The 17,079-nt window shown below is 36.2% G+C and overlaps 1 protein-coding gene across 1 annotated transcript in view; it reads right to left on the bottom strand.

Moving 5' to 3' along the window:
• CHIC2 (cysteine rich hydrophobic domain 2) overlaps positions 1 to 17,079 on the bottom strand; it is a 52,765-nt gene that overhangs the window by 24,733 nt on the left and 10,953 nt on the right. Inside the window, exons 2-3 of the mRNA XM_054486219.2 lie at positions 12,482 to 12,536; positions 12,186 to 12,341 (exon numbers count right to left, since the gene is read on the bottom strand). Coding sequence (XP_054342194.1) covers positions 12,186 to 12,341; positions 12,482 to 12,536 — 211 coding nt within the window. The remainder of the gene's footprint in view (positions 1 to 12,185; positions 12,342 to 12,481; positions 12,537 to 17,079) is intronic.

Raw genomic sequence — 17,079 nt, 5'->3', positions numbered from 1 at the left:
TCTCAGTTCCTTAAATGCATTTCCATGGATTGTCTCACAACCACAAAAAAAAAAAGAAAGGAAAGGAAGCTAAACATACACATGACATACGACCAAGGCATTCCACTCAGGAATTTTTACTCAAGTCAAAAAAAAAAGTGTATGTCCCCAAAAAGACCTGAACAAGAATATTCACAGCAAGCTTTATTTATACTGACTAAAATGTCCATCAACAGGTAAATAGATAAACCAATGTGGCATATCCATATAATAAACATTATTCAGCAATAAAAGGGAATGAACTACCGATGCAACAACACTGTTGAATCTCAAAATCATAGTAAGTAGAAGACAAAAAGGGGCCGGCCAAGCATGGAGGCTCACACCTGTAATCCCAGCACTTTGGGAGGCTGAGGTGGGTGGACTGCTTGAGCTCAGGAGTTTGAGAGATGAAACCCTGTCTCTACCAAAAATACAAAAATTAGCCAGGCATGGTGATGCGCACCTGTGGCCCAAGCTACTTGGGAGGCCGAGGTGGGAGGATGAGTGGAGCCTGGGAAGTCTAGGAAGGCTGTAGTGAGCCATGATCATGCCACTGAACTCCAGCCACAGTGACAGAATGAGACCCTATCTCAAAAATAAATAAATAGAAAATAAAACAAGACAAAAAAGAATGCATATTGTATGATTTCATTTAGATAAAACTCTAGAAAATGCAAACTAATCTATAGTGCCAGAAAGCAGATCAGCACTTGCACAGGGAAGTTTCTGGAAATGATGAATATGTTCACTATCTTGATGCACATAAGTGTATCAAAACTCATCAAATAATATACTTTAAATATGTGTAGTTTATTGCATGGCACTTATACTTCAATAAAGCTAGTAAAATATAAATAAAAGTTTTGAACATGCCATTACCAAAATACACTGTATTTAAGGCTGTGAAATAAAACATATTTAAAAGAACTGAAATCACACCAAGTATATGCTTTGACAGTAATAAAATTAAACTAGAAATCAGTAACAGAAAAGTTTCCGGTAAATCTCCAAATACTTGGAGGTTAAACAAACTTCTTGATAATCCATGACTCAGACAGAAAATCACAAATACTTTGAACCAAAAGAAAACAAAAATACTATATAAAAATGTGTAGGATATAGTCAAAACAGTGCTTTAGAGGGAAAGAGCATTAAATGCTTATATAAGAAAAAAAGAAAAGACAAATCAATGACTTCTACCTTAAGAAACTAAAAAACAAAAGTAAATTATATCCAAAGCAAGAAGAAATAATAAAAACAAAAAATCAATGGAAGTGAAAACAGAAAAACAACACAGAAAATCAAGAATAAAGCAAGGAGTTTGCTCTCATCACTCCTACTCAGCATTTTATTAGGACTCCTACACTGTGAAAAAGAGAAGGAAAAGAAAAAGTACACAGATTGGGAATAAAACTGTCATTATTTTCTGACAACATAGTTATCTCTGTAGAAAATCCCAAGGAATCTACAAAAAAGTTCCTGGAATTTAATAAGTGAATTTGGCAAGGTTGAAGGACATGATGTTAATATGCAAAAATCAACTGTATTTTATGTACTAGCAGTGAACAATTGAAAATCAAAATTTAAAAAACAACACCATTTACAATAGCACCAAACCCAAAGAAATACTTACGTATAAAGCTAATAAAACATGAGCATAATCTATATGCTACGCAAAAAACTACAAAGCTCTAACAAAAAAAAGTCAAAGACCTAAATACATGGAGACTATGTCATGTTCTTGGTTTAGAGGACTTAATATTGTTAAGATGTCAATTCTCTCCAATTCATCTGTAAATTGAATGTAATTCCAATCAAATACCAGCGTTTCTTATACATATTTGACAAGCTAATTCTAAAATTTATAAAGAAAGGTAAAAAAATTAGAACAGCCAAAACAATCTTGAAAAATAAGAAAAAAATGTAAAGGCTCATCTACCTGATTTCAAGACTTACTATAAAGCTACAGTAGGCTGGGCGCAGTGGCTCACATCTGTAATTCCAGCACTTTGGGAGGCCGAGATGAGAGAATCGCTTGAGCCCAGGAGTTCGAGACCAACCTGGGCAACACAGCAAGACCCTGTCTCCTTTTTAATTAAAAAAGAAAAAAAAGCTACAGTAAACTAGACATTGTGATATTTAATCAAGATAGACATATAGATCAACAGAACAGAATAGAGTATGGAAAGAGACCTACACAGGTATTGTTGACTGATTTTTGACAATGTACAATGGCAACTCAAGGGAAAAAGGACAGTCTTTTCAACAAATGGTACTGGAAAACCTAGAAAGTGATATGCAAAAAAAAAAAAAAAATTTGACCCATACCTCACACTCATATAAAAACCTGAGTCAAAATGGGTCACACACCTAAAAGTAAAGAGATCACAGGAGAAAATTTTCATGACCTTGGTTTAGGCAAATTCTTAGATACAGCACAAAAGTACAATCTATTTTATTTTAAAGTAATGAATTCATCAAAAGCAAAAACTTTTGTTCTGCCAAAGACATTGTTGGAGAATGAAAAGACAGCTACAGACTGCAAATATATATTAGCACATATCTGCCAGGGGACTTATTTTCAGAATTACATGAAGAACTCTCAAAACTCAACAAGAAATAACAATTTTTAAATAGGCAAAATATTTCAATGAGCACTTTAACAAAGAGGTACAAATGGCAAATAAGCACATGAAAAGGTGCTCAATATCATTACTCATGAGGGTAATGCAAATTAAAACCACAATGAGATGCTACTATATATCTCTTAGAATGACTATAATTTCTATAACTAACCATATCAAGTCCTGCAAGGATGCTAAGCAATTGGATCTCTCATGCATTGCTGGCTAGAATGCAAAATGGTTCACCCACTTTGGAAAACAGTTTGGAGATTTTTTATAAAATTAAACATTCACTTACCATATAACCCGGCAATCCCCTTCCTAAAAATGAAAACTTGTGTTCACACAAAAACATGCATGTGAATGTCTATGGCAAGCTTTATTCAAAAACTGGAAACAACTCAGTGTCTTCAACTGATAAATGGATACACTGTGATACATCCAAACAATGGAATACTACTCAATAAAAAAGAATAAACTACTAATACATAAAAGAAAATAGATGAATCTCAAATGCACTAAGCTACATGAAAGAAGCCAGACTCAAAAAGTTATATACACTATTTTATTCCATTTATATAACATTCTAGAAAAAACAATATTGTAGGGATAGACAACAGATCACTGGTTGCCAGGGTTTAAGAGCTGACGAGGGTTCAACTGCAGAGGGACAGCACAAGTAAGTTTTTATGGAAAACTGTTATGTATCTTGATTCTGGTGGTGGTTACAAAACTCTATGCATTTATCAAAAATCACAGAACTGTATACAAAAATTTTACTGTATATTAAAAAACAATTTTCAAAAATAGGCAAAGGTAGTTAAGAAAAAAGGCAATTTGGAAGGTCTAAAAAATAATCAAAATAACAGAACATGCTGGGCGCAGTGGCTCACGCCTGTAATCTCAGCACTTTGGGAGGCCGAGGCAGGCAGATCACCAGAGGTCAGGAGCTCGAGATCAGCCTGGCCAAAATGGTGAAACCCCGTCTCTACTAAAAATATAAAAATTAGCCGGGCACGGTGGCTCATGCCTGAATCTCAGCACTTTGGGAGGCCGAAGCGGGCAGATCACTTGAGGTCAGGAGTTCAAGACCAGCCTGGCAAACATGGTGAAACCCCGTCTCTACTGAAAATACAAAAATTAGCTAGGCATGGGGTCAGGAGCCTGTAATTCCAGCTACTCCGGAGGCTGAGGCAGGAGAATCACTTGAACCGGGGAGGCGTAGGTTGTGATGAGCTGAGACCACACCATTGCACTCCAACCTGGGTAATAAAAGTGAAACTCTGTCTCAAAAAAAAAAAAAAAAAAAAAAAAAATTAGCTGGGTGTGGCTGCAGGCACCTGTAATCCCAGCTACTCAGGAGGCTGAGGCAGGAGAATTGCTTGAACCTGGGAGGAGGAGGTTGCTGTGAGTAGAGATCGTGCCATTGCACTCCAGCCTGGATGACAAGAGTAAAACTCCGTCTCAATAATAATAATAATAATAATAATAATAATAATAATAATAATAATAATAGAACAGAATAAAAACAAGGTCTTGGGAATAATATCAGGTTATAAAAAGAGGGCTAAGTTGGGGATAGATTTTTTTTTTTTTTTTTGAGACGGAACCTCCAGCTCCCTGGTTCAAGCGATTCTTCTGCCTCAGCCTCCCGAGTAGCTGGGATTACAGGCACGTGCCACCATGCCCAGCTAATTTTTATATTTTTAGTAGAGATGGGGTTTCACCATGTTGGCCAGGATGGTCTCGATCTCCTGACCTCCTGAGGGGATGGATTTTAAAGGCAAGACAGAACTGCAGTTTTCCAAATCAGTGAATAATGTGAAGAAAGTAAAAACACTGAGCTACATATCAAGTATGCCTTTGGTCCTGATTTGTCTTAGAGTCTGAGACCATTCTAACCATATAAGAGGATTTCACATCACAAGAAAGAAAACAGAAGTTCACAGGCTGGCAATTTTTTATACTCATGCCTCTCGATCGAGGGTTCTTAACATACAGTACTTAGAATTCTGGGAATCTGTGAAAGTAAGTGAAATGAAAAAATATCTTTTTAACCACTAACTGAAATGTATTACATTTCCTTAGGTTGTGAATGTATGCAACTAACTGCAATAGACTAAACAGGACCTGCACCTTCATCACTTAAAGAAATCACAGATTCTTCCTATCATATCATTATTATCACGGATTTGTTGCTATCTTATTTTGTATGCATTAATAAACATATTTATAAATCACATTGAAGTTTTCTAGTATTTTGATAACTGTATTTTATATAATTGGTTTCCTTTGTAATCCATGTATTTTACCTTATACATTTAGAATACATTAAATATTTTTAAATATATATAAAGCATCTAAGAAAGCATTCATAGGCTTCCCTAAACCATCAAAAGGATTTATGGCAAATAAAACGTTAAAAATCCCTGCTCTAGAGGGGAACATCACACACTGGGGCCTGTCGGGGGTTGGAGGCTAGGGGAGGGATAGTATTAGGAGAAATGCCTAACGTAGATGACGGGCTGATGCGTGCAGCAAACCACCATGGCACGTGTATACCTATGTAACAAACCTGCACATTCTGCACGTGTACCCCAGAACTTAAAGTATAATTAAAAAAAAAAAAAAGGAAAAAAAATCCAAATTATTTTGCCCCCATCTTACAAAGCACCTCTTTCTCCAGGGCCTGTAATATCCTTCACACATGCATGAAGTGTCACTCTTACCATGGTTATGTAACAGTTTACACCCAAGGACAGATATGTATGGCTTTTTTAAAAAGCAAGTCATGTTTGTTTATGCTCCCTGGATAGTAGTCCATATAAAATTAAATGCATCAAATAAATATTCCATCTAGTCATATAAAATACAAAGAGAGAACTTAAGACTCAACACTACAATGCTAAATGAAATGTACTTTCAGAAACTACAGATTAAACTAGCTTAAAAAGTCAATCTTATATCTCACATAAGAAGGAATTTAATGAAGGCATTTCAAAAAGGATCTCAAGTTGATAAGAATGCAAAGTTTAACTCATTTACCTTTGTTTTCTAAATACACCGTACACACTGCAACATCTTGTTACTCATTTAAAGGTTTAAAAAAAGGGTATCAAAACAAAACCAACACAAACAAGCCAGATCTCAAAGATATCTACAGTATTAAAACTCTTAGGATTTTTTGGGTTACATGATGGCAATTACCAACCAAGTGAGACATAGCAGGCATTGAAACAATGGAAATGCCCACATAGCAGAAGGGAGTGAGGGGATCCAAACTACAAGAGCCACAAAATCAACTGTGGATCCAGAGACGAAAAAATGTTCTGTAGTGCAAAGGTAATCTGGTGAGAATGATGAAAAAAAAAGAACCATTTTTAGAAAAAAGGAATATTAGAAATATTGAAGTAAATATCACAAGTCATTCTATTACAAAAGCATTAACTCCTTCCTATCAATAGAATGTACCAGTTTAAAAATTTTTGGTAGGAATATGTCTTCTATTTTATAACAGAAATCAAGGGACAAAGAGAATTTGATCATCCATACTTCCTACTCTTATTGGTTGTCAAAATGTAGCCACATAAAACTGTTCATTCATTTTCAACTTAACAAAATATCATTTCTGGCTGGGTGCAGTGGCTCACGCCTGTAATCCCAGCACTTAGAGAGGCCAAGGAGGGCAGACTGCTCGAGCCCAGAAGTTTGAAACCACCCTGGGCATAGAAACCCTGTCTCGGCCGGGCGCGGTGGCTCACACCTGTAATTCCAGCACTTTGGGAGGCCGAGGCGGGTGCATCACGAGGTCAGGAGATTGAGACCATCCTGGCTAACACAGTGAAACCCTGTCTCTACTAAAAATACAAAAACTTAGCCAGGCGTGGTGGTGGGCGCCTGTAGTCCCAGCTACTCGGGAGGCTGAGACAGGAGAATGGCGTGAACCCGGGAGATGGAGCTTACAGTGAGCAGAGATCATGCCACTACACTCCAGCCTGGGCAACAGAGTGAGACTCCATCTCAAAAAAAAAAAGAAACAGTTGATCACTCGGCAGAAACTCTACAAGCCAGAAGAGAGTGGGAGCCAGTATTCAACATTCTTAAAGAAAAGAATTTTCAACCCAGAATTTCATATCCAGCCAAACTAAGTTTCATAAGTGAAGGAGAAATAAAATACTTTACAGACAAGCAAATGCTGAGAGATTTTGTCACCACCAGGCCTGCCCTAAAAGAGCTCCTGAAGGAAGCACTAAACATGGAAAGGAACAACTGGTACCAGCCACTGCAAAAAAATGCCAAATTGTAAAAACCATCAAAGCTAGGAAGAAACTGCATCAACTAATGAGCAAAATAACCAGCTAACATCATAATGACAGGATCAAATTCACACATAACAATACTAACCTTAAATGCAAATGGGCTAAATGCTCCAATTAAAAGGCACAGACTGGCAAATTAGATGAAGAGTCAAGACCCATCAGTGTGCTGTATTCAGGAAACCCATCTCACGTGCAGACACACATAGGCTCAAAATAAAGGGATGGAGGAAGATCTACCAAGCAAATGGAAAACAAAGAAAAGTCAGGGGTTGCAATACTAGCCTCGGATAAAACAGGCTTTAAAGCAATAAAGATCAAAAGAGACAAAGAAGGCCATTACATAATGGTAAAGGGATCAATTCAACAAGAACTATCCTAAATATATATGCACCCAATACAGGAGCACCCAGACTCATAAAGCAAGTCCTGAGTGACCTACAAAGAGATTTAGACTCCCACACAATAATGGGAGACTTTAACACTCCACTGTCAACATTAGACAGATCAACAAGACAGAAAGTTAACAACGATATCCAGGAATTGAACTCAGCTGTGCACCAAGTGGACCTAATAGACATCTACAGAACTCTCCACCCCAAATCAACAGAATATACATTCTTTTCAGCACCACACCACACCTATTCCAAAACTGACCACATAGTAGGAAGTAAAGCACTCCTCAGCAAATGTAAAAGAACAGAAATGATAACAAACTGTCTCTCAGACCACAGTGCAATCAAACTAGAACTCAGGATTAAGAAACTCACTCAAAACTGCTCAACTACATGGAAACTGAACAACCTGCTCCTGAATGACTACTGGGTACATAACGAAATGAAGGCAGAAATAAAGATGTTCTTTGAAACCAACGAGAACAAAGACACAACATACCAGAATCTCTGGGACACATTCAAAGCAGTGTGTAGAGGGAAATTTATAGCACTAAATACCCACAAGAGAAAGCAGGAAAGATCTAAAATTGACAACCTAACATCACAATTAAAAGAACTACAGAAGCAAGAGCAAACACATTCAAAAGCTAGCAGAAGGCAAGAAATAACTAAGATCAGAGCAGAACTGAAGGAAACAGAGACACAAAAAACCCTTCAAAAAAATCAATGAATCCAGGAGCTGGTTTTTTGAAAAGATCAACAAAATTGATAGACCGCTAGCAAGACTAATAAAGAAGAAAAGAGAGAAGAATCAAATAGATGCAATAAACAATGATAAAGGGGATATCACCACTGATCCCATGGAAATACAAACTACCATCAGAGAATGCTATAAACACCTCTATGAAAACAAACTACAAAATCTAGAAGAAATGGATAAATTCCTCGACACATACACTCTCCCAAGACTAAACCAGGAAGAAGTTGAATCTCTGAATAGACCAATAACAGGATCTGAAATTGAGGCAATAATTAATAGCTTACCAACCAAAAAAAGGCCAGGACCAGATGGATTCACAGCTGAATTCTACCAGAGGTACAAGGAGGAGCTGGTACCATTCCTTCTGAAACCATTCCAATCAAAAGAAAAAGAAGGAATCCTCCCTAACTCATTTTATAAGGCCAGCATCATCCTGATACCAAAGCATGGCAGAGACACAACAAAAAAAGAGAATTTTAGACCAATATCCTTGATGAACATTGATGCAAAAATCCTCAATAAAATACTGGCAAACCGAATCCAGCAACACATCAAAAAGCTTATCCACCATGATCAAGTGGGCTTCATCCCTGGGATGCAAGGCTGGTTCAACATACAAAAATCAATAAACATAATCCAGCACATAAACAGAACCAAAGACAAAAACCACATGATTATCTCAATAGATGCAGAAAAGGCCTTTGACAAAATTCAACAACCCTTCATGCTAAAAACTCTCAATAAATTAGGTATTGATGGGACGTATCTCAAAATAATAAGAGCTATCTATGACAAACCCGCAGCCAATATCATACTGAATGGACAAAAACTGGAAGCATTCCCTTTGAAAACTGGCACAAGACAGGGATGCCCTCTCTCACCACTCCTATTCCACAGTGTTGGAAGTTCTGGCCAGGGCAATCAGGCAGGAGAAGGAAATAAAGGGCATTCAATTAGGAAAAGAGGAAGTCAAATTGTCCCTGTTTGCAGATGACATGATTGTATATCTAGAAAACCCCATTGTCTCAGCCCAAAATCTCCTTCAGCTGATAAGCAACTTCAGCAAAGTCTCAGGATACAAAATCAAGGTGCAAAAATCACAAGCATTCTTATACACCAATAACAGACAAACAGAGAGCCAAATCATGAGTGAACTCCCATTCACAATTGCTTCAAAGAGAATAAAATAACTAGGAATCCAACTTACAAGGGATGTGAAGGACCTCTTCAAGGAGAACTACAAACCACTGCTCAATGAAATAAAAGAGGATACAAACAAATGGAAGAACATTCCATGCTCATGGATAGCAAGAATCAATAATCGTGAAAATGGCCATACTGCCCAAGGTAATTTATAGATTCAATGCCATCCCCATCAAGCTACCAATGACTTTCTTCACAGAATGGAAAAAACTACTTTAAAGTTCATATGGAACCAAAAAAAGAGCCCGCATCGCCAAGCAATCCTAAGCCAAAAGAACAAAGCTGGAGGCATCATGCTACCTGACTTCAAACTATACTACAAGGCTACAGTAACCAAAACAGCATGGTACTGGTACCAAAACAGAGATATAGACCAATGGAACAGAACAGAGCCCTCAGAAATAATGCCACATATCTACAACTATCTGATCTTTGACAAACCTGACAAAAACAAGAAATGGGGAAAGGATTCCCTATTTAATAAATGGTACTAGGAAAACTGGCTAGCCATATGTAGAAAGCTGAAACTGGATCCCTTCCTTACACCTTATACAAAAATTAATTCAAGATGGATTAGCGACTTATGTTAAACCTAAAACCATAAAAATCCTAGAACAAAACCTAGGCAATACCATTCAGGACATAGGCAGGGGCAAGGATTTCACGTCTAAAACACCAAAAGCAATGGCAACAAAAGCCAAAATTGACAAACGGGATCTAATTAAACTAAAGAGCTTCTGCACAGCAAAAGAAACCACCATCAGAGTGAACAGGCAACCTACAGAATGGGAGAAAATTTTCGCAACCTACTCATCTGACAAAGGGCTAATATACAGAATCTACAATGAACTTCAACAAATTTACAAGAACAAACAACCCCATCAAAAAGTGGGCAAAGGATATGAACAGACACTTCTCAAAAGAAGACATTTATGCAGCCAAAAAACACATGAAAAAATGCTCATCATCACTGGCCATCAGAGAAATGCAAATCAAAACCACAATGAGATACCATCTCACAGCAGTTAGAATGGCGATCATTAAAAAGTCAGGAAACAACAGGTGCTGGAGAGGATGTGGAGAAATAGGAACACTTTTACACTGTTGGTGGGACTGTAAACCAGTTCAACCATTGTGGAAGACAGTGTGGCGATTCCTCAGGGATCTAGAACTAGATATACCATTTGACCCAGCCATCCCATTACTGGGTATATACCCAAAGGATTAGAAATCATGCTACTATAAAGACACATGCCCACGTATGTTTATCGTGGCACTATTCACAATAGCAAAGACTTGGAACCAACCCAAATGTCCAACAATGGTAGACTGGATTAAGAAAATGTGGCACATATACACCATGGAATACTATGCAGCTATAAAAAAGGATGAGTTCATGTCCTTTGTAGGGACATGGTTGAAGCTGGAAACCATCATTCTCAGCAAACTATCGCAAGGACAAAAAACCAAACACCGCATGTTCTCACTCATAGGTGGGAATTCAACAATGAGAACACATGGACACAGGAAGGGGAACATCACACACCGGGGCCTGTTGTGGGGTGGGGGGAGGGGGGAGGGATAGCATTAGGAGATATACCTAATGCTAAATGACGAGTTAATGGGTGCAGCACACCAACATGGCACATGTATACATATGTAACAAACCTGCACGTTGTGCACATGTACCCTAAAACTTAAAGTATAATAATAATAATAATAAAAAGAAACCCTGTCTCTATTTTTTTAAATGTTTTTTAAAAAATAAAAAAATTTATTAAAAAAAATTTTTTTAAAGTATCATTTTTATACATATAAATACAATTTTTAAAAATTTTAACAAAAATATAATACATTCAATCTATAATAATTTGTCATATCTCTACTAACATCTTAAAATTTTATTTGTTTGTTGAGACAGAGTTTCACTATTGTTGCCCAGGCTGGAGTGCAATGGCGCGATCTCAGCTCACTGCAACCTTCGCCTCCCAGGTTCAAGCAATTCTCCTGCCTCAGCCTCCTGACTAACTGGGATTACAGGCGCTCGCCACCACGCCTGGCTAATATTTTGTATTTTTAGTAGAGACAGGGTTTTACCATGTTCGCCAGACTGGTCTTGAACTTCTGACCTCAAGTGATCCGCCCGCCTTGGCCTCCCAAAGTGTTAAAATTGCAGGCATGAGCCATTGTGCCTGGCCAGAATTTTTTATTATAAGCAGTCAAAATAATGAGTCTTTAAAATTATTTTTTCTGATTACAGAATCACTTTGTGCTCACTACAGGAAACTTGTAAAATATAAAAAGAAGAAAAGAATGTCCCATAATCTTACCAATTAGAAACAACCATTGTAACCATTTTATTTCTTGTATGGGTACTATCTTAGAGTTAGTAAGAATACTATTAATTAATACTTATTAACCACTTCCTTTGAGCTATTCAAGTTTTCCAAACATTTTCATTTTACCTTTACAATAATCCTATTCAAGTAGTACGTGAACATTATACAGTTGTGTCAAGTAGGGTTTAAAGAGGTTAGGAAATGTGCCTAAGGTCACAGAGAAAAGTGGTAGAGCTGAAGCCAGCATCCTTGATCACTATACCACACCACCATCAATGTACAGATAGAGACAATGCCATACACTACTCCTTGCTCCTAAAATTATAAATATAATTTTTAGATGGCTATTTAATAACAGCACTTGGATACATAGTAACTTTACTGACTCACTCCTCTCCTGGATCAGATTATTTTCATATTGTATTCAGGATAGTGTGATTCATTCAATACAAAAAATAAAAACTAGATAAATGCAAGACTTGCTTGTCCACTTCTAAATTTAAATTAAAAAATATAATTCAACTTACTCTTTTACTGAGGCAAATAACTGGCCACATACTGCAACCTAATGTGCAGCAGCAACAAAGGCAGCCACAAAGTAGCCAACGTACATTAACAGGAAGGTTCTTCTTAAGACAACTGTTAACTCTGTTGATGCTGGCTTTAAATTCTTCAGGAGCTACCTAAAGAAAAATTTTAAGAAATAATAACAATACAATATTAATGTCAAAAAACATGACTCATGAGCATACTTTTTTCTAATTTTCTCCGAAAAAAACTTTCATTTTGAGGCATACAAGTAGTACATAAATGAGCCACTCACTTTTCCAGTCAATGAAGAAGGGAATTCTGATTCAAATTTGTTGCTCAGTCCAAATCTATTTAAAAAAATAAGAAGAATATGTTATTACATGTTATTGTTGTCAAACATGTAGACCATTTAATTTAAAGGTCAAGTCAATAGAAAGAATTTTCACATATGGAGGAAGTTTGAGACATAAAATGGAAGTTTGAGATAAAATAACTGTAACAAGCAATTTATGAAATGTAACAAGCAATTATTTTAGCAGTTAAATGGAAACTTTTGCATAATGATAAGGGGCTGAACGTTAATTAACTAGCAGTATGTAAACAAAAATATAAATGGTTCATTTAATTTGAGCTACCAACTTTATATCTTAAAAAGTAACTACAAAGCATATTATTTTAATGGGTGGGATAGCAATTTTTTCCAGCTTTTAACGTTATTGGTGGAAACAAACAATAGCTGTGAATTTTAGCAGGTGTCCTACACAAGCAATAAGATGAGGAGAAGGAAAAATGCAGGAAAAACAGTGAGGAGGGGAAGAATAAGGAAAAAGGGAGAGAAAAAATTAAAAAGTAGGAATGGACAAAGTGCTACCAAGAACTGTCTTAGGTTCAACACCTATTTGTCAGTGCATTAGATGGTATGAAAGAAAATGTAGACGTGTACTATACCTAGATCTATTCCTATTACCTAAAAGACCTTTTCTTGAATCATGGTTAAAATATTCCATGGCTTTAGAACTGATAAAAGATTTAAACTATTTTCAAAGAATGGTAAATATAACAAGAAGATAAAAGACATAATAAAAACAACCTATTTTGCTTTTATCTATTACAAGTCTACCAGTACTTGGAGAACAGAGAATCCATTCAAATCACAACTACTGAGTACATTCCATGCAACACTTCAGTACAGGCTTTCATGGCTTTTACAGCTTCCTTTGTTTCCTTAAGAAATCACACACGAGACCACTTTTACTTTTATATAATTTTAGATAATTTTGAAAGTTCATGTAATACACTGTAAAGTTTTGAAGGGGGGACTCCAACTTTACACCTAAATCTAAATGGAATCTTGAAACAGGCTTGTTTTACTCATATTCCACATACATCCATTTCACTATCTCTACATTCCTCCAGTCTATAGTCATAACTCAGTGCAAACCATTCCAATCTGTTATCCTGTTTTCAAGTTTATCTTTCCTGATAGACCTTTTCCATTCCAAACTCCTTCAACATTCTCCTCTGAAACTCTCAATCTGTTGATCTGCAGCTATCAGGATACCTCCTTATATCTTATCTTAAAAAACAAAACAAACCTTAAATACATACAGTTATGTGCCATATAACAATGTTTCAGTCAGGACATACTAGAAGGTGGTCCCACAAGATTTTAATACTGTATTTTTACTGTACCTTTTCTATGTTTAGATACACAAAAACTTACCACTGTGTTATAACTGCCCACAATACACAGTACAGTAACATACTGTACAGGTTTGTAGCCTAAGGGCTATGGGCTATACCATATAGCCTAGATGTGTAGTAGGTTACACCATTTAAGTTTGTATACACGCACTCTGTGATGTCTGCACAATGATGAAATTGCCTACTGACCCATTTATCAGAATAGTCCCCATAGTTAAGCACCACATACTTGTATATATCTTCACTTTAACCACAAACCCTGTTGAAATGCCACTCTTTCCTTAGAAATTCTCAACTACAGTTCACTCCTGACCTTATCTATTCTAAAGAACTTTACCTCCTGCACCTCCATCTAATTCAGCAACCTACTCACTGTGATATATTCTGCATATTGTCATCACTTGGGACTGTATCATCTCTGAAATTCTGAACTGTAAAATTTTTCTCTTACCACTGCCACCAATCATTTCATTTCTCCCATCCTTACTAAATTTGTTTTTTGGCCTCTGGTTGTAATTTATTGCTTCCCACCCCTCCATAGCTCCCTATGACTCCATTTCCTTCCTTATTTGCCAGAACTACATAGTCAATCATTTTGAACATACTCCAACAAACACCTTTAATCATCTCTACAGTGTCCCTTGCCAACCCAGGTTCAATTAAATTGTTTACTTTCTTCACACTGCCTGGAGCTACTGGAGAAAAATCACATTTATAAATGTATCACCATTAATAAATATATATATGACATACATATCTTATTTCTAACCTCATGAGTATTATTATAACAATCTTTATTCATCCCCAGTAAGTTCCCTTTTCCATGCTCCGTAGTTGTTGTGCCTGTCTTTAGGTACTCCACTTTATCCTCACAACTAACATTTTTTTGCAAATAACCACAGTTGTCAACTCTGAGAGAAAAAAATGTCATGGAATATAAACTGCTTTACCTTCCCTCCCTTTTATTTTTGGATTTACTTATATATCTTCAGTATTTTTACCATCTCTCAATGAAGGAAAGCTTCCAAAAACTAACCATTTACTTCTGGGTGCCTCTCCTCCAGTCTCCTCTGCAATTCACTGTATTTCTACCTCGCTTCAGGCTCCTTAAACATAGCCTACAAACCCGAATTAGTCTATCCACCTGAGGATGTGAATCCTTATTTCTTCTTCTCTCTCAATGTCTGATGGCATCTATTTCTTTCCTTCCTCAACTAATGTTTTGAAAGACTCCTTTACATTAACTATCTTTACGTTACCTCCCATTCATTATTCAAACTACCACAATCCAGGCTTTCCTACACACTTCTTCACTAATAAGACTGTTCTCATCAGAGTAGTTGAAAACAACTTTTTTCAGCAAGTCTTCTTTCATATAGCATGCTTTCTCCTGGCAAAGAGCTTGAATGTCAGAATTTCTTATTTGGCACAGGCCACAGCAAATATCTCCTTTGCTCTGTTTTTCATCCCTGCCAAAACCTTCTTTTTTTTTAATCCCAATCTAGACCAACCAAAACAATAGTAGCAGGTAGAATTTTAGCAAGACCATCTTATTTTATTAAATGGATAAGAAAAGTCACACTTCTTGTTTGATAATATAACTGTAAAATATCACCTCTAATGATTTATTTTTGACATAAACCACTTAATTTTGACAATACCTTAGTTCTGGCTTCTTTTTTAAGTTCAGCAGGTGGCAGAGATTGTTAGAATGAAAATGGCATATATATTTTGTTTTCAATTGACAGCATTATAAATGTACCTACAAGTTTACATAAAAGTTTTCATATATGGTAAAAATAATTTCCTTTATTCTAAGACAAAGTACAATTGGCTCAGCACAGTATTAGAAAGGCCAAGTTTCATCCCATAAAATAATAATTTGATGTACTTGAAAGAAGAGCAATGATTCCTGCATTGAGTAGGAAGCTGAACCCCCTTCAGACTCTAATAACCAAATGTTCTACTAATCCAAAAAGCTAGATGTAGCACTTGGATAATTTTTAAAAATATGATTTAAAGTAGGTGGCATCTTAATTCAGTTATCTACAAGACTAATTAAATTTAAAAAAATATTTTACGTTGGCAAGAAGGTCAAGATGGAAAAATATCACACACTGTCAATGGAACTATAAATTGTTATAACCATTTCAGACTAATTTGGCATTGAAAATATTTATACCTTTGTCATACTGTTTTCTCTTTAGAAATATAATATTACCTAAAAAATAACTTGAAATGTGGATTAAATTTATGCATAAACAAGTTCATTGAATCTTTATTCACAAATATAAATATGTATCTATTTATAACATTTTAGGAATGGTCAAGAAAATTATCTTATCTCAATATAACAGAATATTAAACAACCATTAAAAATGAAATTTGCAAACTAAAAACATGGAAATACCATTGAACATAAACTTATTTCCCTTCCCTCCCTTTCATTTTTAGATTTATTTACGTATCTTCACTATTTTTACCATCTTTCTCAATGGAGGAAAATGTTGAAGAAGAAAATTCAATATACCATGATATTAACTGAAAAGAACAAAAATCTTGCAAGTTGATAGAATTTTCAGGAGTGCCATCTGGTAGTATGTAAAACGGGTCTTAAAAAATATTCCTACCCTGGCTGGGTGTGGTGGCTCACACTTGTGACCCCAGCACTCTGGGAGGCCGAGGCAGGTGGATCACCTGAGGTCAGGAGTTCGAGACCAACCTGGCCAACATGGTGAAACCCCGTCACTACTAAAAATGCAAAAATAGCTGGATGTGGCAGTGGGCACCTGCAATCTCAGCTACTCAGGAGGCTGAGGTAGGAGAATTGCTGGAACCCGGAGGCAGAGGTTGCAGTGAGCCGAGATTGCATCACTGCACTCCAGCCCGGGCCGACAACAGTGAGACTCAGTCTCAAAAAAAAAAAAAAAAAAAAAATTCCTACCCTTTGACCCAGTAATTCTACTTCCAGAAATGTATCAAGAGAAAATAGCTGCAGTGGCACAGATATGTTAATGAATAATCAAGTATTCTGTAGTGTTATTTTAGGGAGGAGGTATTAAAGACATTTTGTGTCATTTGTTGTTTTTTTAAATAAGAGCTATTTTTCAGTAATGTATAGTTACTGCTAACTAAATAATTGACGAGTATTTTATTTTGTTTTTTTGAGACAGAGTCTCGCTTTGT

This window comes from Pongo pygmaeus, chromosome 3 (assembly GCF_028885625.2).
Source record: "Pongo pygmaeus isolate AG05252 chromosome 3, NHGRI_mPonPyg2-v2.0_pri, whole genome shotgun sequence".
NCBI classification, from domain to species: Eukaryota; Metazoa; Chordata; class Mammalia; order Primates; family Hominidae; genus Pongo; species Pongo pygmaeus.
This window is presented reverse-complemented; position numbering and strand designations above follow the sequence as displayed.